Source organism: Desmodus rotundus, chromosome 3 (assembly GCF_022682495.2).
Source record: "Desmodus rotundus isolate HL8 chromosome 3, HLdesRot8A.1, whole genome shotgun sequence".
NCBI classification, from domain to species: domain Eukaryota; kingdom Metazoa; phylum Chordata; class Mammalia; order Chiroptera; family Phyllostomidae; genus Desmodus; species Desmodus rotundus.
In genome coordinates, this window is record NC_071389.1 from 130,961,573 (window position 1) to 130,987,285 (window position 25,713).

Genomic DNA, 25,713 nt, shown 5'->3' on the forward strand with positions numbered 1-25,713 from the left:
TATTATTTATTTTACTTTATTTTATTTTTATTATTTTATATTGTTGTTCAATTATAGTTGTCGCAATTTTTCCTCATTGATCTCCCCCGCCCCACCCACCCCCACTCTCACAGCAGATCAGAGTTTTCAAACTGCAGTCAAGACCAGCATTTTAAAATGAGTTGGAATAAAATTTAAAAGTGTATAAAATGTCAAGTGTATTTCAAAAAGAAGTTGTATTTCTGAAAATTGTTTTTCAAATACTCACACACACACACACACACAGGGTCCGGCAGAAGTGACCCGATAGGGTAGTACATGGATGTAATAATTTATAGTTTTAATTTGAACACTTCACCTAAAATGTCATATGGTGTGTTTGAGTGTGATATTGTTTTGTTACAGAATTACATGCTTATGATTCTGTAATGAAAGAGGGGCATTATTTGTGCCAGACCCTGTGTATATGTACACATCCTGAATTATATTACAAAATGTCCTTTTTTTTCTTTTTGAGTCATGGTATAGAAAACCAAAGTACTTCAGGTCTATTTTTTCTAAAAGTCAACAAAACACTATAAATACATATTATCCCCCAGTTTTACGTACACAGAAGGTAAGGCACAGATAGCATAAGTGACTTGGCAAATGCTATACAGGGGCTATTAAGTGACTAAGTTGGTATTTGAGCCCTTGATGGTTGGGTATCAAAACCTATATTCTTTCTTCTATAAGATATTAAAGTAGAAATTAGTGTTTCATTGGCCGCAGAAATGATTTTTGCTTGATTTTGATGATTTTTGATGGGCTAATTTTTTTCTTTTACTTTTAATTGTTGAAATAATCACTAATTAGTAAACCATTAAAGTAATACTTTAGATTTCCCAGGACTATCTGTTTTTTAAAAATACAATTGACCCTTTAACAACATGGGGGTTAAGGGCACCAACCCCAGCACAGTTGAAAATTTGCATATAACTTTTTACTCCACCAAAATGTGTTATTCCTCAGTATCCACAGAGATTGGTTCCAGGCCTTCCTGTGGATAGCAGCATGCTCGGATGTTCTCGTTTCCTATGTAAACGGCATAGATTGATGCCCACAGTCAGCACAGTGCATCTGTAGATTCCTAACTGCAGACTGAAAACACCACAGGCATTTATTGAAAAAAATCTTCATATGTGTGGCCCAACGCAGTTCCAACCCATGTTGTGCAAGGGGCGACTCAATTTAAGTCTTAACTAGATAAATATATTACATGTAGCTTTGTATTATTATATTTTAGTGATTTGTGTCTCCAGTGCTGGTTCTTTTAACTATTAGCTATTTTTTCCTATAGGTAGATAGTGATGAATTTAATATTTCCTTAATCAAGTCAAACGAAGAAAATAAAACCATAGAAATTAAAGATTTAAAAATATTCACAAGGTACTCTGTGGTGGTCACCGTGTTCACCGGAAACGCCAGCGCCGCGTACACAGAGGGCAAGTCAAGTGCTGCAGTGATTGTCACTACTTTAGAGTCAGGTGAGGCGTGTTTTTCATCGTCGCTGAAAATTCACCCGGCGAGGCATGTTTCTTAAAGCTTCTCACACCCCACCCTGAAAGGGGTATGTGTTACAAAAAAATTTTAAAGCATAGAAATATAAAATCCAATGACTCTGATTGACAAAATCAGAGCTTTCTAGTTTTGAAGCACAATGGAATTTTATGTAGAATGATCAATCCTTCTAAAGACAAAAACAAATTAGTTCGTGATAAACCCAGTTGTACTTTTTTGCATTTATTTAAATATTAAATGTTTCAGAAATTGGTTCTTTGCTGAAGAAATGACCTTTCCAAATGTCTATAGCCAATAATGCTTCACCTAAAACTCCATTTTAATTATTTCTGTCTCGTGATTTAAATGCACATTAAAGTGATAATACCCTATTATTAAATAATCTGGATTCCGATATTAGAATCCAGGGCATGTGTACCACGTTGGTTTTCTTCACTACATGTTTTATTACATAATCTATTTGATAAATGTCAGAATCTGTGCAGATTTCCTCAAGTTCCTATGAACAGGGTCTGAATGACTAATAAGATTGTAACCAATAAGAATTAAATGTGGAAAGTCAACTTCCCAGAACTCGCTTGCCCCATCCTCCTTCAGACTCCTGATGTTCTTTGCCACCAGATATATCTTTGGAAAGAGCACATGAAGGGATGTGTTGCTATAGTTTATTTGTTGCTATCTGTCAGGTAAGTATAGGAGGTAAATGTACTTTTCAGTTAGTCTTTTCATTGTTATCTACTGTATTGTCTACTGTTATGGTTCTAAATTAAAAGGTACTTCTTATTCTGCGAACCCTAAAATTCCACTTGTTTCTATTTTGCTGCACGTGTATCCCAGGTATCTATTTTATTTCCTACTTGTTGCACTCCCCCCTCACCCCACCCACCTGTGAGGAAAGATGCTGCGGAACTTACATTCGTGCCATGAAGCAGTGATTGCAAATCTTAATGTGCTACCTCTGCCAAGGATATTGTAGTTTAATAAGCTTTTACTGAGCACCTAAGAGTCAAATTTTAGATCTAAAACCAAATATATTTGCAGGATAGGAAGTTCTTTCCAGCATTTAGAGAATTCTTCCACTTATCCAACTTCAAAAGTGGTCTTATTTTTGAGAAACATCTCTTGTGAAAAAAATACAAAGTATTTCCCATGTATCCTAATATTTAATACCTAATGTTTTGAAAATGCGTGTTGAACCATTTAACCTTTATTTTAGCTATGCATTTTTGCACTTAAATTGTGGTATTTGGCACAATAACATGTTATTTGATTCTCTCTTTTTTTCTCACTGTTATTTACTTATATTTTGCTTGCCACAGGGGACTATCTCTAGAGATATGGGAAAAAAACAGTTTGTTCCTGAACTTCAAGCAGGCAGATATTAACAGCCTTCTTTATGGAAATTCTTTATATAGAATGGAAGAATATATCCATTTCAATTTGATCAAAATAGATGTATTCATTTGATCAGTCATTTACATAAAGAACACTAATTATGTAGTATAGCAGGAAATGGTTCATAATGTATATATTTTATTATGAAGTATATTCATAAAGTAATTTTATCCTCATATGTAACATTCTCTTTCAAAATAATTTATTGATATTAGCTATTTACCAAAATAAACTGGAATATCTAGACTATATAGAGAACTCTAAAAACTCAACACCTAGAACATCCAATTAGAAAATTGCAAAAGACATTTCACCAAATAGGAAATATTATTGTCAGATAAACTCATGATCATATAGGTTTTTAATATTATTACTTATTAGGAAAATGCAAATTACAACTGCAGTGAGATATCACTTTGCATCTACTAAAACAGATAAAATAATAATCTTTAAAATAGTGAGAATACCAGATGCTGGCAAAGATGCAGAAAAACTGGATTTCTCATACATTTTTAGTGGGAATACAAAAGGGTATAGTCACATCAGAAAATAGTTTGGTAATCATTTATAAAACCAAACATATACTTACCAATTATATTCTTGGACATTCATCATGGAGAATTGAAAACTTGTGTCCATGCAAATATCTGTATGTAAATGTCAATAGCAGACTTCTTGGTGATAACAAAGACACTGAAAACAACCCAAATGATTTTCTATGATTAAACAAATTCTGGTACACCGTATAAGGAAACGCTACTCGGCAATAAAAAGGAACGAACTATTGATGTATGCAAGCACTCTGATGAACCTCACAGTCATTGTGCACTGTATTTAGTGAAAAGACAGAACTATTGGCGGTGGAGAACAGTTAGTGCTGTGGGGAGGCCTGGAGGGCAAATGTGAGAAGATAGCAGGAGAAAATTCCTTTATGGGGATGGGATAGCTCTGTATCTTGTTTCTGCTGATGCTTACAGGAACCTACACATGGGATTAAATTGCATAGAACTACGTACAAGAAGCATGAGAAAACTCTTAAATTTGAATATGGTCTGTGGTGCAGCACTGTACCAATGCCAGTTTCCAGGTTTGACATTAAACTATAGTTATGTAAGAAGTCACCACCGGAGAAAGCTGGGGGGGAGTGTATGATTTTGTAACTTCCTGTGAGTCTACATTATTTTTAATTAAATTCAAATAGTTATGGAAAAACATGTTCTATGTAAAATAAATGCATATAAAAGCTAAATAAATAAGAAATAAATAAGCAAACAAACTGGATCAGCATTTCTGTTCCTGCAACTAAAGATGTCAGTGATTTTACAGTGCATCAGCCATTTTGCTTGTTTCCATAATCCAAATGGTTTAAATAATCTGTGTAATGCTCCTAACAAAAAGAAATTTGAAGCGAATAAGTTTTATGTGGAGATCGAAAAGAACACTATTTTGTAAAATTTAATTGCTAAATATTTCATTTTAGTCCCTAACGATCCACCTAACAACATGACATTTCAGAAGATACCCAATGAAGTTACAAAATTTCAGTTAACATTCCTTCCTCCTTCTCAACCCAATGGAAACATCCAAGTATATCAAGCTTTGGTTTACCGAGAAGATGATCCTACCACCGTCCAGATTCACAACCTTAGTATTATCCAGAAAACCGACACATCCGTCATTGCAATGCTGGAAGGACTGAAAGGTGGACATACATACAACATCAGTGTAAGCATTCACAGCTTTTAATTATTGCCTGTTTTACAAAGTCAGTTTATAAATTCAGCATTCAAAAATACTTGTTTGTGTACACACTACATTTTTTAATTCAATTTTTATTTATATCTAGATACCTGTTTTTTTTGTATTATAAAGTAATTTTAGCATTTATTTTTGAACATATTATGGTACAAGAAATTTTTTTCACAATTTTTTTATTGTTGCTCAAGTACACTTGTCTTCATTGCCTCCCTACCACTTCCCCCCACCCCACCCACCCCACCTCCCACCCTCAATCCTACCCCCTTTGGCTTTGTGCATGTGTCCTTCATACATGTTCCTTGATGGCCCTTCTCCTATTTTCCCCCATCATCCCTGTCCCCCCTCCCCTCTGGTTACTGTCTGTTTGTTCTTTATTTCAATGTCTCTGGTTTTATTTTTCTTGCTTGTTTGTTTTGTTGATTAGGTCACACTAAATTTTTCCTATCTTTTTGTGGGATTGTTTAAGACATGCCAACAAAAAATAGATTTGGGAAATAAAATTATTGATTTCCTATTACATACAGCAAATTCTCTGAAAAATAAGTAGATAATTAAAACATTTGTATGATTTTAGTGGAAATGCAGAAATAAAAGAGAAGGAAATGTGTATTAAAAGTGAAAGAGCAGTGGTATATAAAGAAATAGTTCTACCAACTGGAAAACTGTTAGTATGATTATAAATGGAAAATGAAAAAGCAAATTTAAAGGCAAAGATCAGGTATAACTATTTACATGATTGAAATCCACATAACTATTACTGAGAGCTAATAACATTTTATGTCTTCATTCTAAATTATCCATTTGAGAAATCAAACATGTATGTGAGTTCACATGCGTATGTACAGACCTTACACAATTTGTTTCATCCTTTGATGATTTTTGTAGCATGTCTTGAAATTTCAAATATAATTATCTGATTCAGAAAATTGTCTCTTAAGAATCATAGAATTCATCCTAAACCGTAGCTTATTAACTAATTCCCCTATCAATTCTTTACAATTATCAGAATACTATCATCAATGATTTGTGTGTGCATACATGGGTATACACGCATATATATTTCTTCCCTTGCTTAGTTTATATCTTATTATATAATGTGTCCTGCAAGGGTTCTTGTTGTACACACCATAAAATAGACTACCATTGTGGAAGACCTATGGGAAGGGGAGTGGTGGTTTAGAGCAATGAACGACCTGTTCACATCCTGACATTGCTATTTTCTGTGTCTGGTCAGTTTCCTCAGATCTGTGTCTTAGTCTCCTTATCTCAAAACTAGTAATAAGAATAATAATTTATTTATAAGAATTTTGTGAGTATTAAAGTTTCATACTTACGGTAACCAGTGAATGCTCTATCACTTTTGCCAATTGTGAACACAAGAAAAAATAGGAAATAAAGCACAACTAAATTCTAATTTAAAGAAAAAGAAATAAGTTCTCTGATTGTCCACAAGTGCAATTTAACAACATCCTCAACTCCTGAAAGTTCCTTAGAAATATATAACTTTAGCACATGTCCCCATCTGCTGAATCAAAATCTGCACATCATCACTGAACAGGGTTCCCAGGGGACTTCTTTCCATAATGCAGTTGGAGAAGCACTGCCCAGCTCATCCTTTCTTACGAAACTTAAATGTTATGTTGCATCATAAAGAAATAAAAATAATGAAGCACACCGTTAAATCATTTTTTGTTGTGGATACATTCTTAAGTTTACAACCTCCAATAAATATTTTCTTTAGGTATTTTTAACCACATTTGGGGGGCTTGGTTTATTTATCATAACTACCACATCATATATATCATTATAATTTCAATTTAATCAAAGTATCTATAGTGTGGACTGTGGGTCACTAATATATAAAGAAATTAACTAATTCAATCAATATAATATATTCCGAGTTTTGTTTATCAAGCATAATAAAACTGGCCAAGCACATAGTCTTTGTTTTATACAGCAATATAATGTGAATAAAAGAAGATTGTATGTCTACTGTTTCCTGAGCACAAAGTTAATTGAAAGGATTCACATCTGTGTAAATCACCCTCTGTGTATACAAACAGAGATGTTTTATGTGTATATGCTGCATTATGCAGGTTATAGCGTCAGATACTTTGGGGCAGGGGTGAAGAAGGGCATAAAGGGCAACTTTCAGAGGGATGATTTAATACAGGAAAACTGGGAGGCTGAAGGAATAGGATTTCATCTCAGAGAAGGAAAAAAGAGGGTCTTGAATATGGATTTACAGAAAGCCAGTTACCTAGCTACAGAGAGGAGGAACAGATGTTAGAGTAGAGGAAGAGAGAGTATACATGCAATTTTTTCTTTTCCTTCTATGGGTTGCAGTTGAAACCACGGTCCTTTCCTAGCCTCTGTGTTCCAGCTATTTAGGTCACACAGCCTTTGTTCTCAGGCCTTAGTAACATAATATCATACTTAGTAACAACTTAGTAACTAAATATAAAAATATAATTAATGAACTATATGCAATTGTTTTTAAAAGTAGAATTGTTTCATAATTACATAAAACCATAATCAGTTATATGTACACATAAGCAATAATTTGAAAATAGTAACAAGATGTTTCTTTGTTTTAGGTTTATGCAATCAATAGTGCTGGTGCAGGGCCGAAGGTTCAGATGAGAATAACCATGGATATTAAAGGTACACACACGAACTGCCTTTCAAACACAAATGCTGTTGTCTTAATCAAATAGTAATTATAACTTGAACTTTGTATTAGAGTTAAGGGTGTAGTCGACTTAAGTGATGCATGTGCATATAATAAGCATATTTAGCTAATAATGTATGCTTAATAAAACTATAGGTAAAATGCCCAAATAATGCTGCAAATTACCATGTTAAATAAAGAGAATACTCACCTGCTCTTTTTCTTCTATCTTTACCTCTAGCTTTAAACTTTTCTTAGACAGATTTTATAGTCCATTATTTTGATTTTTAATTTTATTGAAGACAAAACTCATTCTTTAAATTACCCATGACTAGAAGTTGGCTATTTTTAATTAGATTCCTTGAATGACCTTTATTTATATTGTAAGTCAGGTTCTTTTCAGTTAACCAAGTGGTGTTCACTGAACTACCATGTATTCAGCTTTACGATTCTGACTATAAAAATTCTGATCTATCAATTCATTATTCTGATAGGTAGTTTTATAGAAAATGCAAATAAACTTGGAGTTCCTCACCCCCCCCAATTTAAGGCCATTCAGTCATTGAGGGTACCATCTTTTCCTGAGACTGAAAACATGTATGTAGTTGTGCCCTCTCTCTAAACATCTGTATAAAACCTGCAGAGAGCTAAAAACAAAACAAAAACAAATAAAACCTTAGGTGTGTGGACCTTCAGTAGAATTCCACCACCTGATGCTTCTCTCTTTAAACAAAAAGTAACTTTTCTCGGCCCTTAGTAAGGACCGCGGAGCACAGTGACTGAAAACCAGTGGGGTCCCACCGCTGCGATGGAATCATGGATTGGCTACTGGGTATTCATCTGACTTTGGGCAAGTTTCTTAACGTCTATCAGCCTGTGTAGTGGAAACACTTATTCCTACTTCATAGATTGTTGTGAGGATTAAAAGAGGTAATCTTTGAAAAAGCCTTAGGACAGTGCCTGGAAACTAATACTCCCAAGCATAAGAAATGTTCACTGTAAGGAGAAGTTGATAAATTTCGTCTTTTCATCAATGGGTAGTTTACATAATTGCAATACTGTACCTAAGTATTATTTGTTTTTAATTGATAAATTATTGCTTAGAATATACAAATACATGAGGTCCTCAAAATATCAGTATTTTAAAAAATAACTTCCTGAAGAAGAGCTTGCACCGTACTATCTTAACCTCTGTTATTCATTGGCAGACATGTTAGTATGCAGTTAACAATAGATGCATCATATTAACTGTTTAGTAAAACATTCCCATTTCAGATGCTTCGGTCATCCCAGGGAGAGGTGATTAATTCTCAGTTTCCATGCTTCAGCTGGGGGCAATAGACTAATGGCCAGTTATCTAGAGAAGGTATATGATCACTGGTTACAGTGGTGGGGTCCTAGAGAAATTAATTTTTCTTCAGTAACATGAATGATTTTATTAGTGACACGGAGTGACATTGAGTTAATAGTAGTCTCATTAAATTTACATTTGGCAGATAATATCAGGTTGGGTAGGAATGTCCAATGCCAGATTCTTCTAACTGGAAACCTTTGCCTGGGGACTCCCCAGTGGCTCTATGGGGAGCTTCTCAGAACTCTGTGAAACCTGAGGCCCCTCCTGCTGGATTCTTTCTTCCTTCGCCCCTTTCACAGGTGTCAGACCCGTGGTCTGTGGTCTAGAGGGTATCGCCACCTACTCCTGCTCACTGTCCTTTTACCTTTCACAGATATTTTCCAAAAAAAAACTTGCTACACATCTATAATCACGGTCTTATATCTCAGAGAAATGAGCTAATGGATTGAGTTAAAAAGATTTGGTTCCCTTTTATAGCTATGTGACATAAGGCCATTTCCTCATGTGTAAAATGGAAATAATATTGCCACTTTTATAGCATTATTGAGGCCTTTTAAAAAGATTTAATAAATGTGGAAATTGAAGTTTGATTAGGCAACTTACTGTAGCTTGCACAGGTGGGATATAGAGCTATAAAATGAAATTAAATATACAGACCTTCTATAAATATTGATATTCAAGGTATTTGTATGCATTGGTGGTAAGCTGTGAATTATCAGGACACTTTTAGAAATTGTTCTGGCAATATGTATTAAAGTTAAAATCACATATATCTCTTTTCCAGAAATTCTGCTCTTTAAAATCTATTCCACAGAAATAAAAGGATGTTTGGCATGGATAAACTGGCGGGCGGGGAGGGTGCTGGTATGACTAGAATAGAAATGGGTAAACTAGTTAAAAGAACTAAAGAAGAAAAAACACTAAAATAGTGATTTAATGCATTGATGAAAATTATATATGAATGAGAGCATATAAATTTATTTAATACGTGAAGATAAGTTAAATATCCGAAAGTCACATCTGAGTCCCATTATTTCAGGTTGAGTCTCAAATACGTAATTATACCATCCCGAGATAATAATTGCTAAATATTTGCTGTATCAAAATGAAACTCTGTTTCCTTTGTTATTTATGTTTGCCATCACTTTATCTGTAAATAACCTACATGAAGTAAAAATTAAGTTTTTTCCTCTCTTCAAAAACAAAAAATCAATTATGGTACTTTTCTTTGTGCACAGCTCCAGCCCGACCGAAAACCAAGCCAACCCCTATCTATGACGCCACAGGAAAACTGCTCGTGACTCCCACAACCATTACAATCAGAATGCCAGTGTGTTACTACAGTGACGATCATGGGCCCATCAAAAATGTACAAGTGCTTGTAGCAGAAGCTGGAGGTATCATCAAATACTAAGTTCTGTTGTTAAGTTATAAAGTACAAATTGCTGAGTGGCAGAGACGTTTCAGGTCAAAATTGGTAATATTAGTTGACTCTTGATTATCACACAACTCTTAAGCTTAGCAGATTTTCAATATTATCATTAACTGTGTCAATCACTTATTTATACCTAAAATGCTTATAAATATAAGAGAAGGCACAATTCAGATATGTGATTTATTTATTCCACATGCTAGTAGGGTTGTTTGGGCCTTGACAAGATGGAGTCTTGGTAGCTTCTCTGGTGGTGTGAAGAAAAGCATGGCCCTTCACTGAGGGGTGTTTTTCTTTACATCGGCTGAGTCATTCCTGGTTGTTCACAGAGTGAGAGCTATTTCATCTGGGATTTCCTCATGCAATTTTAAAAACAGCCTTTATAAATGTGAAAATACATGTATGTATTACTTGTAACCAACATTCTTTTTTCTGAAAATAGCTCAGCACGATGGAAATGTAACAAAGTGGTATGACGCCTATTTTAATAAACCAAGGCCATATTTTACAAATGAAGGCTTTCCTAACCCTCCGTGCACAGAAGGGAAGACCAAGTTCAGTAGCAATGAGGAAATCTACATCATAGGTGCTGATCATGCATGTATGATTCCGGGCAATGAAGACAAAATTTGCAATGGACCTCTGAAGCCAAAAAAGCAATACTTGTAAGTATAGTTTATACTTGCCATGAGTTATGTTAGCAAGCTAGTTGACCTCTTTCCTCCACCAACCCACCTATGCTTAGATCTTTCCAGTAAGCACTGGGCATCCAACATGGACTGTGACCTGATTTTTTAGTTCCTAGGAATGTGAAGATCAGCAAAGGACTCTCCTCACATCCCATAGACACACAGTTCTGTCAGAAATGCAGGCAAACGTAAATGTAATTGTGATTTGATCTGATAAGTGACATAAGGTCCATAGGAAAAATGTGCACTTAGAGAACATAGGTGGGAGAATTTAATCGTTTCTGTAGAGGACAATGCGGCTAATGGGTAATATTTTGTGTGTTTCACTCATTATGTTGCCATGCTTGCTAATGCGCGGGTTTTTAGAAACACTATCACAATCTTTTGGTTATGATGTCTTTAGTTTACCTTACTCATAGCACTAATGTTCTGTTCTTTATACCATCAAACATTTGAATGAATAATTAAATCTTTACAACTCACTTTAATATTTGGCACTTTGTAAATCCTAATAATTTAATATCATATTAAAATTCACTGCTGCTATTTGGCTTTGTTAATTTCTTTACTAAATTAATTTTTGCTATTAAATTAAGACCATTATATTTGTATCATAAGATGGCAGCTTTTTAAAAATCTTAAATTATTTTATTTTTAAAATAGAATTTTTTACTACTGAATTTGAAAAACTCAGCTAGTCTCATAATGCCAATTAAGGTGTTATTAATTTATTTATATGTCCTAGGCCAAATTCACATTAGAAACTTGGAGAACTTAGGCAATTAAAAAAAAGAATGCTCTATCTATTATTAAGTACAGTTACTTTGGTTACAATGTTATTGCCTAAAATGTAATTATTATACATTTGAAAGTTATGAAAATGGTATATTACATAGTGATATTTATCAAGCACTTTTTATTTTGTATATTTTTCAAAAACAGACACTTCATATAATCCATGGAATCATAAGAATTTGAGGCTAGTACAGATTAAATTATTCATTGCAATTTATTAATGTAAATTGGTTTTATATTTTTAAATGCCTGGATGTCTATAGGTTTCAAATAAGGTGTTTCAATTGTGTTTGCAGATGCTAGAATCACCTGGTGATTTTTAAGGTTGATTCTCTTCTGCACCTCTATTCTATTTCAAATGTCATAAAAGCATAGGGAATAAAAATACAGCTGTGCACTCACAGACGTAAGAAACGTTGGTCTTAATTGTGTGCGTGTGAACAAGTTCTGTATGGCGATTCTAAATCTGGTTCACTGGCATTTTCCAAGTTGGTCGAGGTACAACAGTTGATACGGATCCTGGCCAGCAGGATCCTGTGTTGCGGCAGCCATAGACAATTACATGCGGTCTACAGAAATCCTGTGGAGAAAAAGGGACTGCAGAGCGCTCTCTAAGTCAGAGAGAGGGCCCGCCAGTGGACCCCCGCCTGGACAGGCTTTTATTGTTTCTCTAGGCACATTACATCAAGGATGGTCCTTATTTACCATGCACAGGTTTGTTTTGGGTGGTTGGTTACCTTTTACAGAAAACAAAGGAGAAGATGTTGCTAAATACATCAAAGAAGAAGGATATTTGCAAATGTAAAGGGAAAAGTGGTGGAACGGGTTACACTCCATACTTGGGAGGTTCAGCTCAGATTTTATGAAGTTAAAGATACTCAGTAAACATTTGCTGCCTCAATTCTGGGTGAGGGAGTTTTAGCAAGAGCAAGTCTCCTAGCGGCTTAGGTGCAATGCAGGCCTGATTCCCCACGGGAGAACCTGTCTGTGGGTGTGGGTCCTGCCCACAGAACCTCGCTCCCCACTGGCTTTTCCGAGTAGGGGCTGGGCCACATTTCCCATGCATGGAACGGTTCCCTATAGCAGTTATTATGCTTAATATTTACAAAGTATCTTTGTGTAACACACTGTCACAGAGGCCAAATTATTTTACTCAAACCAATCTGTGAAAGAGGTAATCTGCTTCAATTTAGCTGCTGACTGCTTGTGAGTCTGCTCAGATTCTTAGTCACTCTCTCGTGAAGTTCATAAGGTCTGTATATAGGATAATTATTCATCTTACATAAAGATAGAATATATATTTGTTCTGATGGGAATTGAATTTCAAGTTTACATCTTGTAAATTCACTTTATCTTGAATAAAAATGTTCATTTTAATAGCTTTTTGCCAAATTATTTACAGAAAAAGTAATAGGGCATGCTAATTGTTGGTTTTTAATTTTTTTTTCTATTTCTTAGATTTAAATTTAGAGCCACAAATATCATGGGACAATTTACTGACTCTGACTACTCCGACCCTGTTAAGACTTTAGGTAAGACACGTTTTGTAGTTTACTTTCATTTGTAATCTCAACATGTTAATTACAGTGCAACATTCATTAGTAAATGTATTAATCCATGACTGAATGCTCTCAAGTATAAATTCATTTCAAGGTTAATTAGCCTGATTAAGGAAAAATAGTATTTTGTAATATTATATTAATAGATGGATGTTCTATCCATTCAAATCTGGACCTAGATTTTGAAGTGGTATTGGTTCTATGCTGATCTGTACTAACATTATACTACGCAAATATTTATTTGGCTGCTTAATGTACAATCTTACAGTAGAACATCTTTACCTAATAAAAAAGAAAAAGGATTGTGGAAATTTTTCTGAAATAATCCTAAAAAACTAGAAAGCTTACCAGTCCTCTTTAATTTTGATTTGTTTTTAATCGACTCTTTCATGGGTTTTTTAATTTATATCCACCCAATCCAGATATTAAAAACACAAATACAATTTAGTGAGATGCAAATATATTTCTTCCTTCTCCTTCATTTCCCCTCCCCCTCTTCATCTTTGTCATCACCAACATCTAATGTTAAATATTCTATGTCAGACATATTTTTAGTCTATTTATATGTATTCACTGATGGACTCTTCACAAATGTTTTAATTTAGATCAGTGGTTCTCAACCAAAGTGATTTTACTCTCCAAGGGACATTTTACAATGTCTGGGGCCATTTTTGGTTGTCACGACTGTGGGGGCTGAGCTACTGGCACCTGGCGGGCAGAAACAAAGGGCACCGCAGAACACCCCACAGGATGCAGGACAGCCCTTCTCGGCAAAGAATTCTTTGCTGAGGCACACCTGCGGTTCTCTTGACTTGCTGAAGAAAGAAATTAAGCATATGTTATTGGGCATATTTAAGTTTTAAATAAATAATTTGTTTTAGTATTAAAACAGATCTTCACTTAAAAAAGGAAGAAACCCTGTCAGGTGCTTATGTTATCTCCAATTTATTGATGAGGGAATCAAGGCCCATGTTAAGTAATCAAGTGCCTGGGCCAGGATTCCAGCACAGAGTTTGTAGCTATTACACTACAAATACAGGATTTAGACCTGGATTAAATTTTGGTTCCTCCACTTAAGAAAATAATTTAATTTCTATAAACCGCAGTTTCCTTATTTGGAAAATGGTGATGATGGTATCTAATTTGAAAGATTTAAATAAAGCAACATATGTAAAGGCATTAATATTTTATAATTAGAAAAATTTTAAATGCTTAATAGCCTATCTTTGGATAGGTTATAACCAAAGACTTTAGAAATATATTTCCTTAGGAGAAATTATTTCCCTAATGTTTCTCTGAGTAAATCACAACTTCCAATTTCTCCTGCACGAAACTTGGAGGATGTGAAACTTTGTATGTTGCTCAGATGCACATTACATTGTATCATGAGCATCAGTAGATTTCAGTAAGAGTTGTAGCTGGACAAAGATAAATTGTTCTACCATTTTCAGTTAGCAATTCTCACCAGACTTTTAAAATATTAATTGTATGGAAAACCAGTTTCTGTAGCCTCAGTTTCATTAATAAAACTTTGGATCTTGCCCATTCTGGGTGGCTCAGTTGATTGGAGCATCCTCTCATACACCAAAATGTTCCGGGTTCAGTCCTTGGTCACGGCATATACCCAAGGTTCAGTCCCAGTTGGGGCACGTACAGGAGGCAACCAATCGATGTTTCCCTCTCATGTCAGTGTTTCTCTTTTTCTCTCTCTCCCTTCCTCTCTCTCTAAAATCAATAAATATATCCTTGGGTGAGGATTAAAATATAAATTAATTAATTGAATAAAAACTTTGGATCTTGAAGAAATGAAGAAGAGGTATATGACTTGCTACATGGATGTTTATTAAGGAATAACAAATTTTATTAGCTATTCTGTCTAATTTCATAAAATCACTGGTCTGATTAACTTTACCCAAAATGTAATCATTTTAAAACTGGCTGATTAGACTTTTCATACTGAAATTGCTTTGAGTGTTTCTTCATTTGACAGGTGATTTTATCACACAGTGACACCACTACAGTAAATGCCTTGAGAGCATCAACTTGACTTCCTTGAGATTACAGCATTCAGACTATTACCACAGCTAACTAGTGATCCTGGTGTGTTTGCTGATGGGCGAAAAAAGACCGGGAAGACGTGAATAGCTTGTGTGTCTTAGGGAGAGGATGCTTTGTAGGAGTGGTGCTGAAAAGAGACCACCTTGCTGTGCTGTGTTGTTCGTTGGGTGCTATGTCTCCCAGAGCTCGACAGTTTCCTACAGATTGTTGATGTGAGGACAGCACATTCAGTCAGTTACCTGAGAGGCTAAGTTGAGACATCCCGGATAATAGGAATGAGAATGAAAAGCCATAAAAAGGGGGAAAGTCAAGCACATGGACCATGGTGTACAGGGACGTGATTCCTCTGAGACAGCCAAATGGCTTCCCTCCGACCAAAAATGGGGTCCTCCTGCATTTTGGCCGTAGATATTGTCTTCTTTTCCTTTCTTTCTCTCACAGACTAGGAAGTGAAATATGATAATTAACTCAAGAAAGTAACAGAAATACACAGTCAGTTCTTGGTCCCTTCTTTGGAATCATAACTACTGGCACCCCAGTCTTCTAGGTACTAACGCTGTTGTGCCCTGGTAACAGCAGGAGCCTAGAAGGGATGTAAAGATGTAGAGTGAAGGCCAGAGCACAGGGTGCTGCCAAGGCTAGGGAAGGAGGGGCTGGTGAAACGTAGACTGGATGCAGTAGGTATACAGAAAGGTGCTGTGTTGATAAGGGGAAGTGACAAGGAAGGGTTTTGTGTATCTATAACCAAATTTCTCAGAGTTCACATATTATTTGTAGACAGTGACATAAGCACAGCCTTTCAGGTGCTTCCTTACAGTAGTCGTTCATGCGATCTCTTCTGATAGCAGCTGTGTGATAAATAGGCTTTTGCTCTGTCTTGCTTATTCTGGATTGAGCATGTGGAGTTCTGCTCTCTAGTCATTTATAGTTAGTAAAACAATGACAGGCAGGAGGAGAGGAAATTGCTAGAAGTACAACCCTCAGTTGTGGTGAAAGGAGATATTCAGATTTGGAGTATGGAGTGTAAGTCCAGTCACTTTGTGTGTTAGTGGATTTAACCCCATCAGTTTCTGTCCTCACATCAGTTTTCTACCTGGCTATTGAGTGTTGTGGTTCCGTGGTGCAATCAGGTTGACCGTAATGGGACAGGCACCCAAGAGCACCCTCCAGAAATGGCTGGGGTCCATGATTTGATGTTAATAAAGGGCCATAGCTTCTTTGACAAGGAAGATATAATATGACTTAACAAAGAAATAAAGTTGACCATTTCTACAATAGTCAATGGTCAATGGCAAAGTGGTTCCGTGGCTGTGAGAAAGGGGGCAAGCAAATAATGAAATGCACTGGTAATAATATCACTGATGTCATCGAAAGGTTAAAAAGATGTTCGAGTCCTTTTTTTCTCTCAAATATGTCATGTATTGGGGTATATAATAGCATTTGCAATGGGCTATTGGCTCTCAACATTCTTAGCAAAGCTGCTAAAGACTTCTGCATGTATGTGATCCCAGACTTTGGTGAAAGAAGTAGGGGTCCCATTTAGGTCATTAAACCACCAGCAGATACACATTCATTCACTGGTATTTTGCATCACAGGCAATGAACTTCAAGCTGAGTTGCCTACGAATAAAATCTTCAGGATTTAAGAGTTTTGCAAGCCTGTATTTCTAAATTAGTTCAGAGCATACTCTTGCAAGACACACCATTTTGATAGTGGTTTGCCTCTCAGAGACATTACTATTCAGGAGTTAAAATTATGGATAAAAGAATCACCATAGACTGAAGGACTAAAAGGATTTTTTGGTGAAAGGAGCTAACAACAGTCCAAGTGAGAAAGAACCAGGCAAAGTTTGGCTGGATAAGGATGAGTTGGTGTAGAGGAGTTTGCACTTCGGGAAGTCTCTATGGACAACTGTAATTGAACAATGATAAAAAAGAGAAAAAATAAAGTTATTGAAGAAAATTTTTTTAAAAAAGAATAAACATGGGAAATGCCATGCACCATTATTTTAATCCTAAAGAAATTTATTTGATTTTTTTTCATTCAAGATCGCACATTAGCATTTTTACTAACAAAATTCACAAGAATCCCTCTTAAACACTTTTTGAAAACCCTCCTTAGCACATCAGTTTATGGAAACTGCTCGTAGGCAATGTTTTGATTACAAGGTTTAATTATAGAGGATTCCTGTGATTTGAAAACCAGACACTCCTTTCTGCACCTTACAGGACTTCATTAAAGCTGAACAAGATGAAACCTTAAACCCCACGGCAAAGGCACTCTGTGACTCTTTTCTTCCGTCATAGCGCTTCTCCTTTAATTACTGAGCTAACAGCTAAGACTTCCAATGTGCTCACTTAGAAACAGAAATAGGGAGTCTCTATGTTTTTTTTTTTTCAGCAAAAGAATCGCTTGCCTCCAAAACACCAGAGATGTAGGGGAAAGTTTTATTATACTAAAGAGGTGGTGGTAATGTGGGGGTGGACCTCATAAACTGTGTGGTTAGACAGGCATTATTTAGGCACTTTTGGCACATACTGAATTTATGTGACCTTGGGTTAATTACTTTAAAAATTAACTTCTGAAATCTCATTTCCAAAATGTGAAGAATACTTACCTCACAAAATAACTGGGAGGTTAAATCGGGTGAATGGATGAATGAATATAATAAATGTTTACTCATAAAAATACTAAACATTTTTTGTGCAAAGACTTTTCTGAATGTTTTTATGTATCAACTTCATGTGTTCTTCACAACAACAACCCTGTGCTCCGACTTGTACCAATCATCTGCTTACTGGTACAAAACTAGAAGTTTCCCTTTCAGCAATTTGCCCAAGGCTCCTGAGCTAGGAAGTGGCAGCACCCGCTTTAGACCCAGGCAGCGTGACTTCAGTCAGCAGCTCTGTGCTTGTAACCACCGTCACCAGTTGCCAGAAATGATGAAGTGCCCAGGGGCTCTCAGACTCAGGGCTGTGGGTGATGTTTCTGCTCCCACGGGCTTCCTATTCTTGCCGTACTGTTTTCTCCTCTCAACATTTTAAGTTATTTCTAGCTGTTCTCTTTTCACCTTCTTGTCTTAGCTTTTGAAGTTAACATGCACATATGAGTATGCTTTATTTTTACACATAAAGATACAATAATTCCTTTCTGTTTTCTAGCAATGAACAAGTGTGACACTTCCTATACCCTGGAAACCACTATATTATATACTTCTAAAATTTTGACAATCTGATGTATGTATGAAAATAATATCCGCCTAGGTTATTTTTATTTGTATTTCTTAGATTATGAAATTGAGTGACTTTTAGTAAATTCTTGTGCAGTATTAGAATATCCAGAATAAGTAGGCCAAAGAAGAGTAACTCCTTATATTGAAGTTCCATTAAAAGAACTTGTTTTCTCTTAGGATTAATAATAATATAAATAATAATAAGATCAAGTAAGATGTACCTAAGGCAAGAGCCACACATTGTAAAGCTTATAAACTTTATAACTCATTTAACTTAAGCTTCTTAGAGACATAAAATTGGCTTAATAAATCAGATCCATATGCTGAGTTTAAATAATGAGAATTTCGATCAAAAGATAATACTGATGAAAACTTAATTAGTACTTTATAATTATTAATTGTTTAATTGTTTATCATGCAAATACAACATAATTTAATTTGACCTTTTATAGAATTTGAAGTCTAGTCAGGAAATGACTTGTGTTTATTCCAAAAAGATTCATGTTTATATTTTTAGTGAAAGAATCCCATTTTCTATGAAAAGATTTATAGAAGTGTCTTCATTCTTTACCGGTAGTGCTCTGTGTGTACATGCATAGCAATGAATCAGAATTTGTTCTCACAACCATGGCACAATGTGGCCTTTCCTAGTGGTACTTTTGTAACACATGTGCCCGAGGGATTACATATTGTTTATTAATACATTATATGTCATTTCCTCACTTCAGTTGGCTAGTGCTTTGAAATGGTAATCTAGTATGAAAAAACATTTTGTGGCCTATGGTATCAGTTTTCCCCCCACTGAGTTCTAAGGTCCAGTGATTCAATATTACCTGATACAGATTCTTTATTCATCGTTGTGTACCCTTTCCCAAGCATATCCAGTTAGAGTGAGCATGTGAAAATTCATCAAACCAGCCGTTCTTATTTTAATGTACAAAAAAGGTGTATCTACAATAGTGTATGAGCTGCCTGCTGCTTTAATGTCTTCTGCATGTTGCTGGTGATTCTGGAGGACCGTGAAACTCTAATAACTCTTTAAGATCCAGTGTTCGTTTAAATCTACCATGCAGAACCGCCACAGGAACCCTTTTAGATTGCTCACCTTTCATAAGCATCAAACCAAGGGAAAAAATATGAAACTTTAAACCCTACATATTTTATGATAGGTAACCTATTTTATTTTGTCTTTTTACTTGAATACTTTTTTACAGTAGTATTATATCATATAAATTAAAATTGATTACAATTATAATTAGTAGTTGTCTAAAATAAATGATTAATAATTTGTATCTTCTTATTTGGTTTAATGCCTGATATCCAACCTGAAAAATTTTAGAATTTATTACAAAATCAGTATTTTAATCATTAGTAAATTTAGCAAATATATATTGAGAATTTATTATGGGTCTGGTACTATTCTCAGAACTTGAAATGCAGTTTTGAATAAAATAAAGACCCCTGTTCTCAGGGAGCTTACATTCTAGACAGATAATAAACAATAAAGATAATAAATAAATAAATTATAAGGTACATTAAAATGTGATAAGGGATACGGAGAACAGAAAGAGTACAACAGGGTGCAGAAGATGTAACGGAGAGAAGGCAGGAAGTGAGCTAGTTGTGTCTCTTTTTTTTTTGATGGTGGTATCTTAGTTTTCTTGGGCTGCTGTAACAAAATACCATAGACTGGTGGCTTAAACAACAAAAATCTATTTCTCACAGTTCTGGAAGCTAACAGTACAAGCTCAAGGTTGCAGTCAATTTGGTATCTGGTGAGGACTTCGGTCCCGGCTTGTAGAAGGCCTCCTTCACGCTATCCTCACGTGGCCTTTCCTTAGTGTGTGCACAGAGGCAGAAAGCCAGCTTTCTGGTGTCTCTTATGATAAGGATACTAATCCGATTGGGTTTATTGGATTAGGCCCAACCTTTATGATCTCATTTAAATTTAATTACTTCCTTACTCTAAATGTATTCAAGTCTGGCTTTAGAGCGTCAACATATGAATTTGGAGTCACCTATACATTGCTAAGCGGTGGTCAGTGTAGCCCTCCTGAGAATCAAACTCTTGAAGGTAATGAAATGGCTCCCTAGGCAGGTATACAAGGGAGATACCTTTCCAGGCAGAGGAAGAGGCTGGTGCAAAAGCTTTATGTCAGGAGTGACTTAGTGTGTTCCGGGAACAATAAGGAGGCCAGTCTGTCTCCAGAGGAGTGAACAAGGTAGAGATTGGAGAGGAAGTCAGAGGCAACAGGGAACCAGAGAGTTAATGAGGGACCAGGTTAAATAGTCCTTTGGAAGAACTTTGGCTTTTCTCTGTTAGAGAGGAGTCTTTTAAGCAGACAGGTAATGTTTAAAAAGGAGGACTCTTGCTGCTATGCTGAGAATAGATGGAAAGAAGACAAGGGTGGACACAGGGAGACTTGTCAGGTGCCCATACAATAATTCATGTAAAACAGGATGGTAGCCTGGATCAGGATGCTAGCAGCAGAGGTGGTGAGGAAGGAGCAGAGAATACACAAAAATTTTGAAGAGTATATTGAACTCCCCCAAAACCTACTAATTATATTTAATAATTTTAACACATTGCCATATTTCTATGCATTTGTTCTTTTACTTCCAAAGTATTTTAAAGTAAATCACAGAAGACATTATATTCTACCCTGAAATATTTTACTATGCTTCTCTATAAGCACATATAAATCATATTGTGACAGTTAAATAAAATTAACAACAAATCCTTGATGTTATATAAAACTACATACATCTTTAAATCTTCCTCTGATATTTTTCTATATAGTACATTTGAATCAGGATCCAAATAAGAGCTCTGGCTGGTGTGGCTCAGTGGATTGAGTGCCAGCCTGCGAACTAAAGGGTTGCAGGTTCAATTCCCAGTCAGGGCACATGCCTGGGTTGCATGCCAGGTTGCATGCCAGTAGGGAGTGCACAAGAGGCAACCACACATTGATGTTTCTTGCCCTCTCTTTCTCCCTCCCTTCCTTCTCTCTAAAAATAAATTAATAAAATCTTTTTAAAAAAAGATCCTAATAAGAGGTTCACACATTATCTTTGATTGTTGGGTCTCTTAATCTCGTTTAATCTAGAAGAGACTTCTCTTTCCCCTCTTTTTTCCCCGGTGATGTAGACCCATTGAAGCAACCAGATGAGTTGTTCTGTAGGAGGTCCCACATTCTGAATTTCGCTGGTCACTTTCACGTGGTATTATTTGTTTGTTCTGCCTTTCAGTGCTTTCTTATCAATTAGAAATAAGATCTAAAGGTTTGAATATTCACAATCAGTGTATATGGCAGGGACCCTTTAAAGCTGTTGGTGTCTAAATCCGAATACCTCACATCAGAAGGTTTGTACTATCTTGTTGTCACCTTTTCAATGATGTCAGAATTGATCAGTAAGTTTAGTAGTAGTGACAGCACAATTCCTCATTGGGACATTGTTTTTTCCTTTGTTATAACCAGCACATAATATGCAGGGTATTATTTTGGCATTCTATAAATATTCAATTTTCTGTCAATCTTCCTATTAATCATTTAAAGATGCATTTATGATTGTTACCAGAATCAGTTTTTTCATTAGGAATGTAATATTGTGAATTTCTAATTTTATTATTCCTTCTACAGTTATTAAACAGAATTATTCTCCAATGAAGAGATTTATTGCCTTAACTAGACCTATGGTAAATTCATAAATTATAGTTCATATGAGAAAGCCAGAAAAAAATGCCTAATCTTCTCCCTTTAATTACAAATTTTTAAAGTGAGGAAATGGCTGTCTAGCTATAACCAATATTTACAAATTAGTATTTTTTTATTTTTTATTTTTCTTTCACTAAATTTTATTAGGATGTATGAATTTTTATATATTGACTCTGTTTCCATCAATTTCAGTTTTTATTTATTATAAAGTTTGAATTGTTCCCTCTTTGGCCAGTAGAAACCTCTTCAAGAGCATCTTTTGTTCTCATATCATCAGTCTTTGGAAGCTTCGTAGCTCTCAAACTCTATTAGATATGTAAATTCATCGTGTTCCCTACTCCCACTTTAGAAATACCATCCAAGGTTCCTAGTTTCTTTTAGTGAAAAGAGCATATAATTTGAAGCTAAAGCCAACAGGATTTCCTCAAAGATTTTAGATGTGTTCTAAGAAAGTTTCAAGGATGACTCTAAGGTTTGGGGCCTGAGCAACTGGAACAATGTAGTTACCTTCAACTAGTGGTGGAGGGATGCATTTGAAAGGAGGGAAGTATAGGAGGTTAGCTTTGGAAGTATTGATATTTTGATTTTAATTACACTTCCAGGAGGCAGTTGGTTATAGAAGTAAGTTCAATAGGTAACAATTAAGTAGACAACATTATATAGATGAACATTAAAGCCATGAGGCTGGATGGGCTCACTAAGTGAGTGCATTTAGGTAGAAAAAAGAAGAGGTCCACCCTGTCTGGTGTGGCTCAGTGGATTGAGTGCCGGCCTGCGAACCTAAGTGTCACTGGTTCGATTCCTAGTCAGGGCACATGCCCGGGTTGGGGGCCAGGTCCCTGGTGGAGGGCACATACGAAAGGCAACCACACATTGATGTCTCTCTCCTTCCCTTCTCCTCTCTCTAAAAATAAATAAATAAAATTTTTTTTAAAAAGAAGAAGAGGTCCAAGGACTGAGTCTCAAATTTAGAAGATGTAGGAGAGGAGGAACAAACAAATCTATATATTTTATTAGCATTCTTGAGCAATATTCCAAGAAAATATTTCCTTTGTTTTGAGAGCCAAGATAGTGTTCCATAATAATAATTAATGGTAATATCATACTTCCTCCTATTCAGGTGAAGGACTTTCAGAAAGAACTGTGGAGATTATTCTTTCAGTCACTTTGTGTATCCTTTCAATCATTCTTCTTGGAACAGCTATTTTTGCATTTGCAAGGTAAGAATTATTTGTACTCACATTCCTAGTCTTCTTTGTGGGCATTATTCAGTCTCAGTCCAATCAGAAGAGAGAGGCCACAACAGTTACCTGAATGGGAAATATTTAATGAAAAGAATTGTTAACTAGTAAAAATAGTTGACTACTACAGGAGGTAAAGAGAACTCTAAGGGTCCAGAAATAGTAAGTGCAGCAAGGAGAGGCTCTCTCTAGAATGAGAGAGAGAGGACAACAAAGGAGCTAAGAAGTAGAAAAGGCCCACTCCCAGGACTAACAAGGAATGTTTACTGCAAGCACATGTAGCCTATTACCGATCGCTGTGCAAAAGTATGGCAGAGGGAAGGGGCTAGAGCTGTTCTTTAGAAGCTACCCATCATTAATGGAGGGTAAGCAGACTGGACTTGGTCTGAAGAAGCAGCCTACCTGGCTGGATATTGTGGATAAGCTGGAGCTACTTGTTCTCATTCATCCGTGGGAAGAGCAAGCACTTGAGAGGCAGCTAGAGCTCATGCAGGTGGGCTGCTGGGATCCCACGATGAATAATAATATTTCAGCATGAACCCACAAGGAAAGTGTCTCCCTGTTCCTGTAGCCTTGCAGGTTCACTCTGGTGTCCTGTATTGACACAGCTTGACATCTCGCTAGCTGGTAAAGGAAAAATGTTACAGCGTCTAGCCCCAATATCACAAACAGGGCAAAAAAGAATAGATTTAGAGCTGAGAGACAATAAAGTGATAACACAAAAAAAGCAGAAAATGCTAGGCTTTGTACATTTTTTGAATAACTTATGAATGATAGGTTTAATAATAGGTTTTTAAAAATATTTTAATTATGTCTAATTTAAAGTTTATATAGAACAGGTAATTTTTACAGTAAGTACAACACCAAAGATGTTCAGCTTCTTTCTGTAGTGGCCCCCTTTTTTATCAACATCTCTGTGGTACATTTTCTAAGTGTTCTAAATTCTCAGTATCTGCCTCTTAATTCACCTGTTGGTTATACTACCTCAGGGGAGTGTTAGTATGATCCTAATGTCTACTTTCATAGTAGATATTATCAAGTTAAAGGTACCCTACATTTGTAAAAATACCCATTCTGCTAATTTCCTAAATAATTCACTAGGTTCTATTTTAATTTTATCTGAAGAATGTTGTTATATATTCTGAATTCCATGCACAATCTGTTTCCTCTTGAATCTCTTAAATAATTTTGATGGGTAGTTTGAAAAATTCTTGAAAAACATGTTTCTTATACCACTTACTATCCTCAGATTCAGTCAGATGTTCAATCATTATTGTAGGCATTTTAATATGCAACCCTATGTTCATTGTATCTTATTTATAATAGTCAAGATCTGGAAGCAGCCCAAGTGCCCCTCAGTAGATGAATGGATAAAAAAGCTGTGGTACATTTACACAATGGAAAATACTACTTGCCTTTAAAAAGAAAATCTTACCTTTTGCAACATCATGGATGGCCCTAAAGCTTATTGTTCTAAGTGAAATAAGCCAGAAAATTACACATACCATAGGGTTTCACCTGTATGTGGAATCTAATGAACAAAATAAACAAACAAAATAGAAACATACTTATAAATACAGAAAACAGACTGACAGCTGTCAGAGGGGAGGGGGCATGTAGGGGACTGGGTGAAAAGGTGAAGAGATTAAGAAAAAAAACTCATGGACACAAACAATAGGATGGTGGCTACCAGAGGGAAAGGGAGGTGTGGGGGGCAGGTGATATATAAGAGGTTAAAGGGTGAATAAATGGTGATAGAAGAAGAAGGAAAAAAAAGGTGTCTTGTGTAAGATGTGGACATTGACCCTAAGGGGGACACGCATCAGCCATATTTATGTTTTCCCTGCTTTAAAATTGTTTCTGCCTTCTCATGTCCTTACAGGATGAACTCCTTATGTGGGCAGGAAATGGTCCTCCCTTCTTCCTTACAACTTCCCTACATCTCTTTAGCCAAATATATTCTCAACGAAACATTCCTTAGGTGTTCTGTACAACTCCGCTGTTGTTCAGTCCACCGGAACTGCGCTTCCTCCTCCTCCTCATTCTGGAACAAACAAGTCCAGTCCCACTTCTTTACTTCCTTAGAGTAATGCGAGTTATAATCACTCATGCAACATTTTAAAACTAATCAGTTACTCTCTTATGAGTTGTAATTTGAAACTTTTTTCTTTTTTTATGTTTTTTATAAATTTAAATCATGCTCCTCAACTAAATTGTAGCGTCCTTGAGGATAAGTACAATATTTTATGCTTCCTATATCATCTTCAGTACAT

At 35.7% G+C, this 25,713-nt stretch overlaps 1 protein-coding gene and 1 long non-coding RNA gene across 2 annotated transcripts in view; one reads left to right on the forward strand and one right to left on the reverse strand.

The window, feature by feature from the left end:
* Positions 1 to 25,713, forward strand: part of PTPRQ (protein tyrosine phosphatase receptor type Q) — a 196,997-nt gene that overhangs the window by 129,509 nt on the left and 41,775 nt on the right. Inside the window, exons 28-34 of the mRNA XM_024579714.3 lie at positions 1,319 to 1,505; positions 4,415 to 4,659; positions 7,290 to 7,356; positions 9,956 to 10,114; positions 10,592 to 10,814; positions 13,092 to 13,165; positions 23,320 to 23,419. Of these exons, the coding sequence (XP_024435482.2) occupies positions 1,319 to 1,505; positions 4,415 to 4,659; positions 7,290 to 7,356; positions 9,956 to 10,114; positions 10,592 to 10,814; positions 13,092 to 13,165; positions 23,320 to 23,419 (1,055 nt within the window). The remainder of the gene's footprint in view (positions 1 to 1,318; positions 1,506 to 4,414; positions 4,660 to 7,289; positions 7,357 to 9,955; positions 10,115 to 10,591; positions 10,815 to 13,091; positions 13,166 to 23,319; positions 23,420 to 25,713) is intronic.
* Positions 1,448 to 23,512, reverse strand: LOC123478644 (uncharacterized). Its single transcript, XR_006653916.2, has 3 exons — positions 23,441 to 23,512; positions 3,524 to 3,627; positions 1,448 to 1,579 (listed from the first exon to the last, which is right to left on the reverse strand). It is a non-coding gene; the product is annotated as an uncharacterized lncRNA (long non-coding RNA).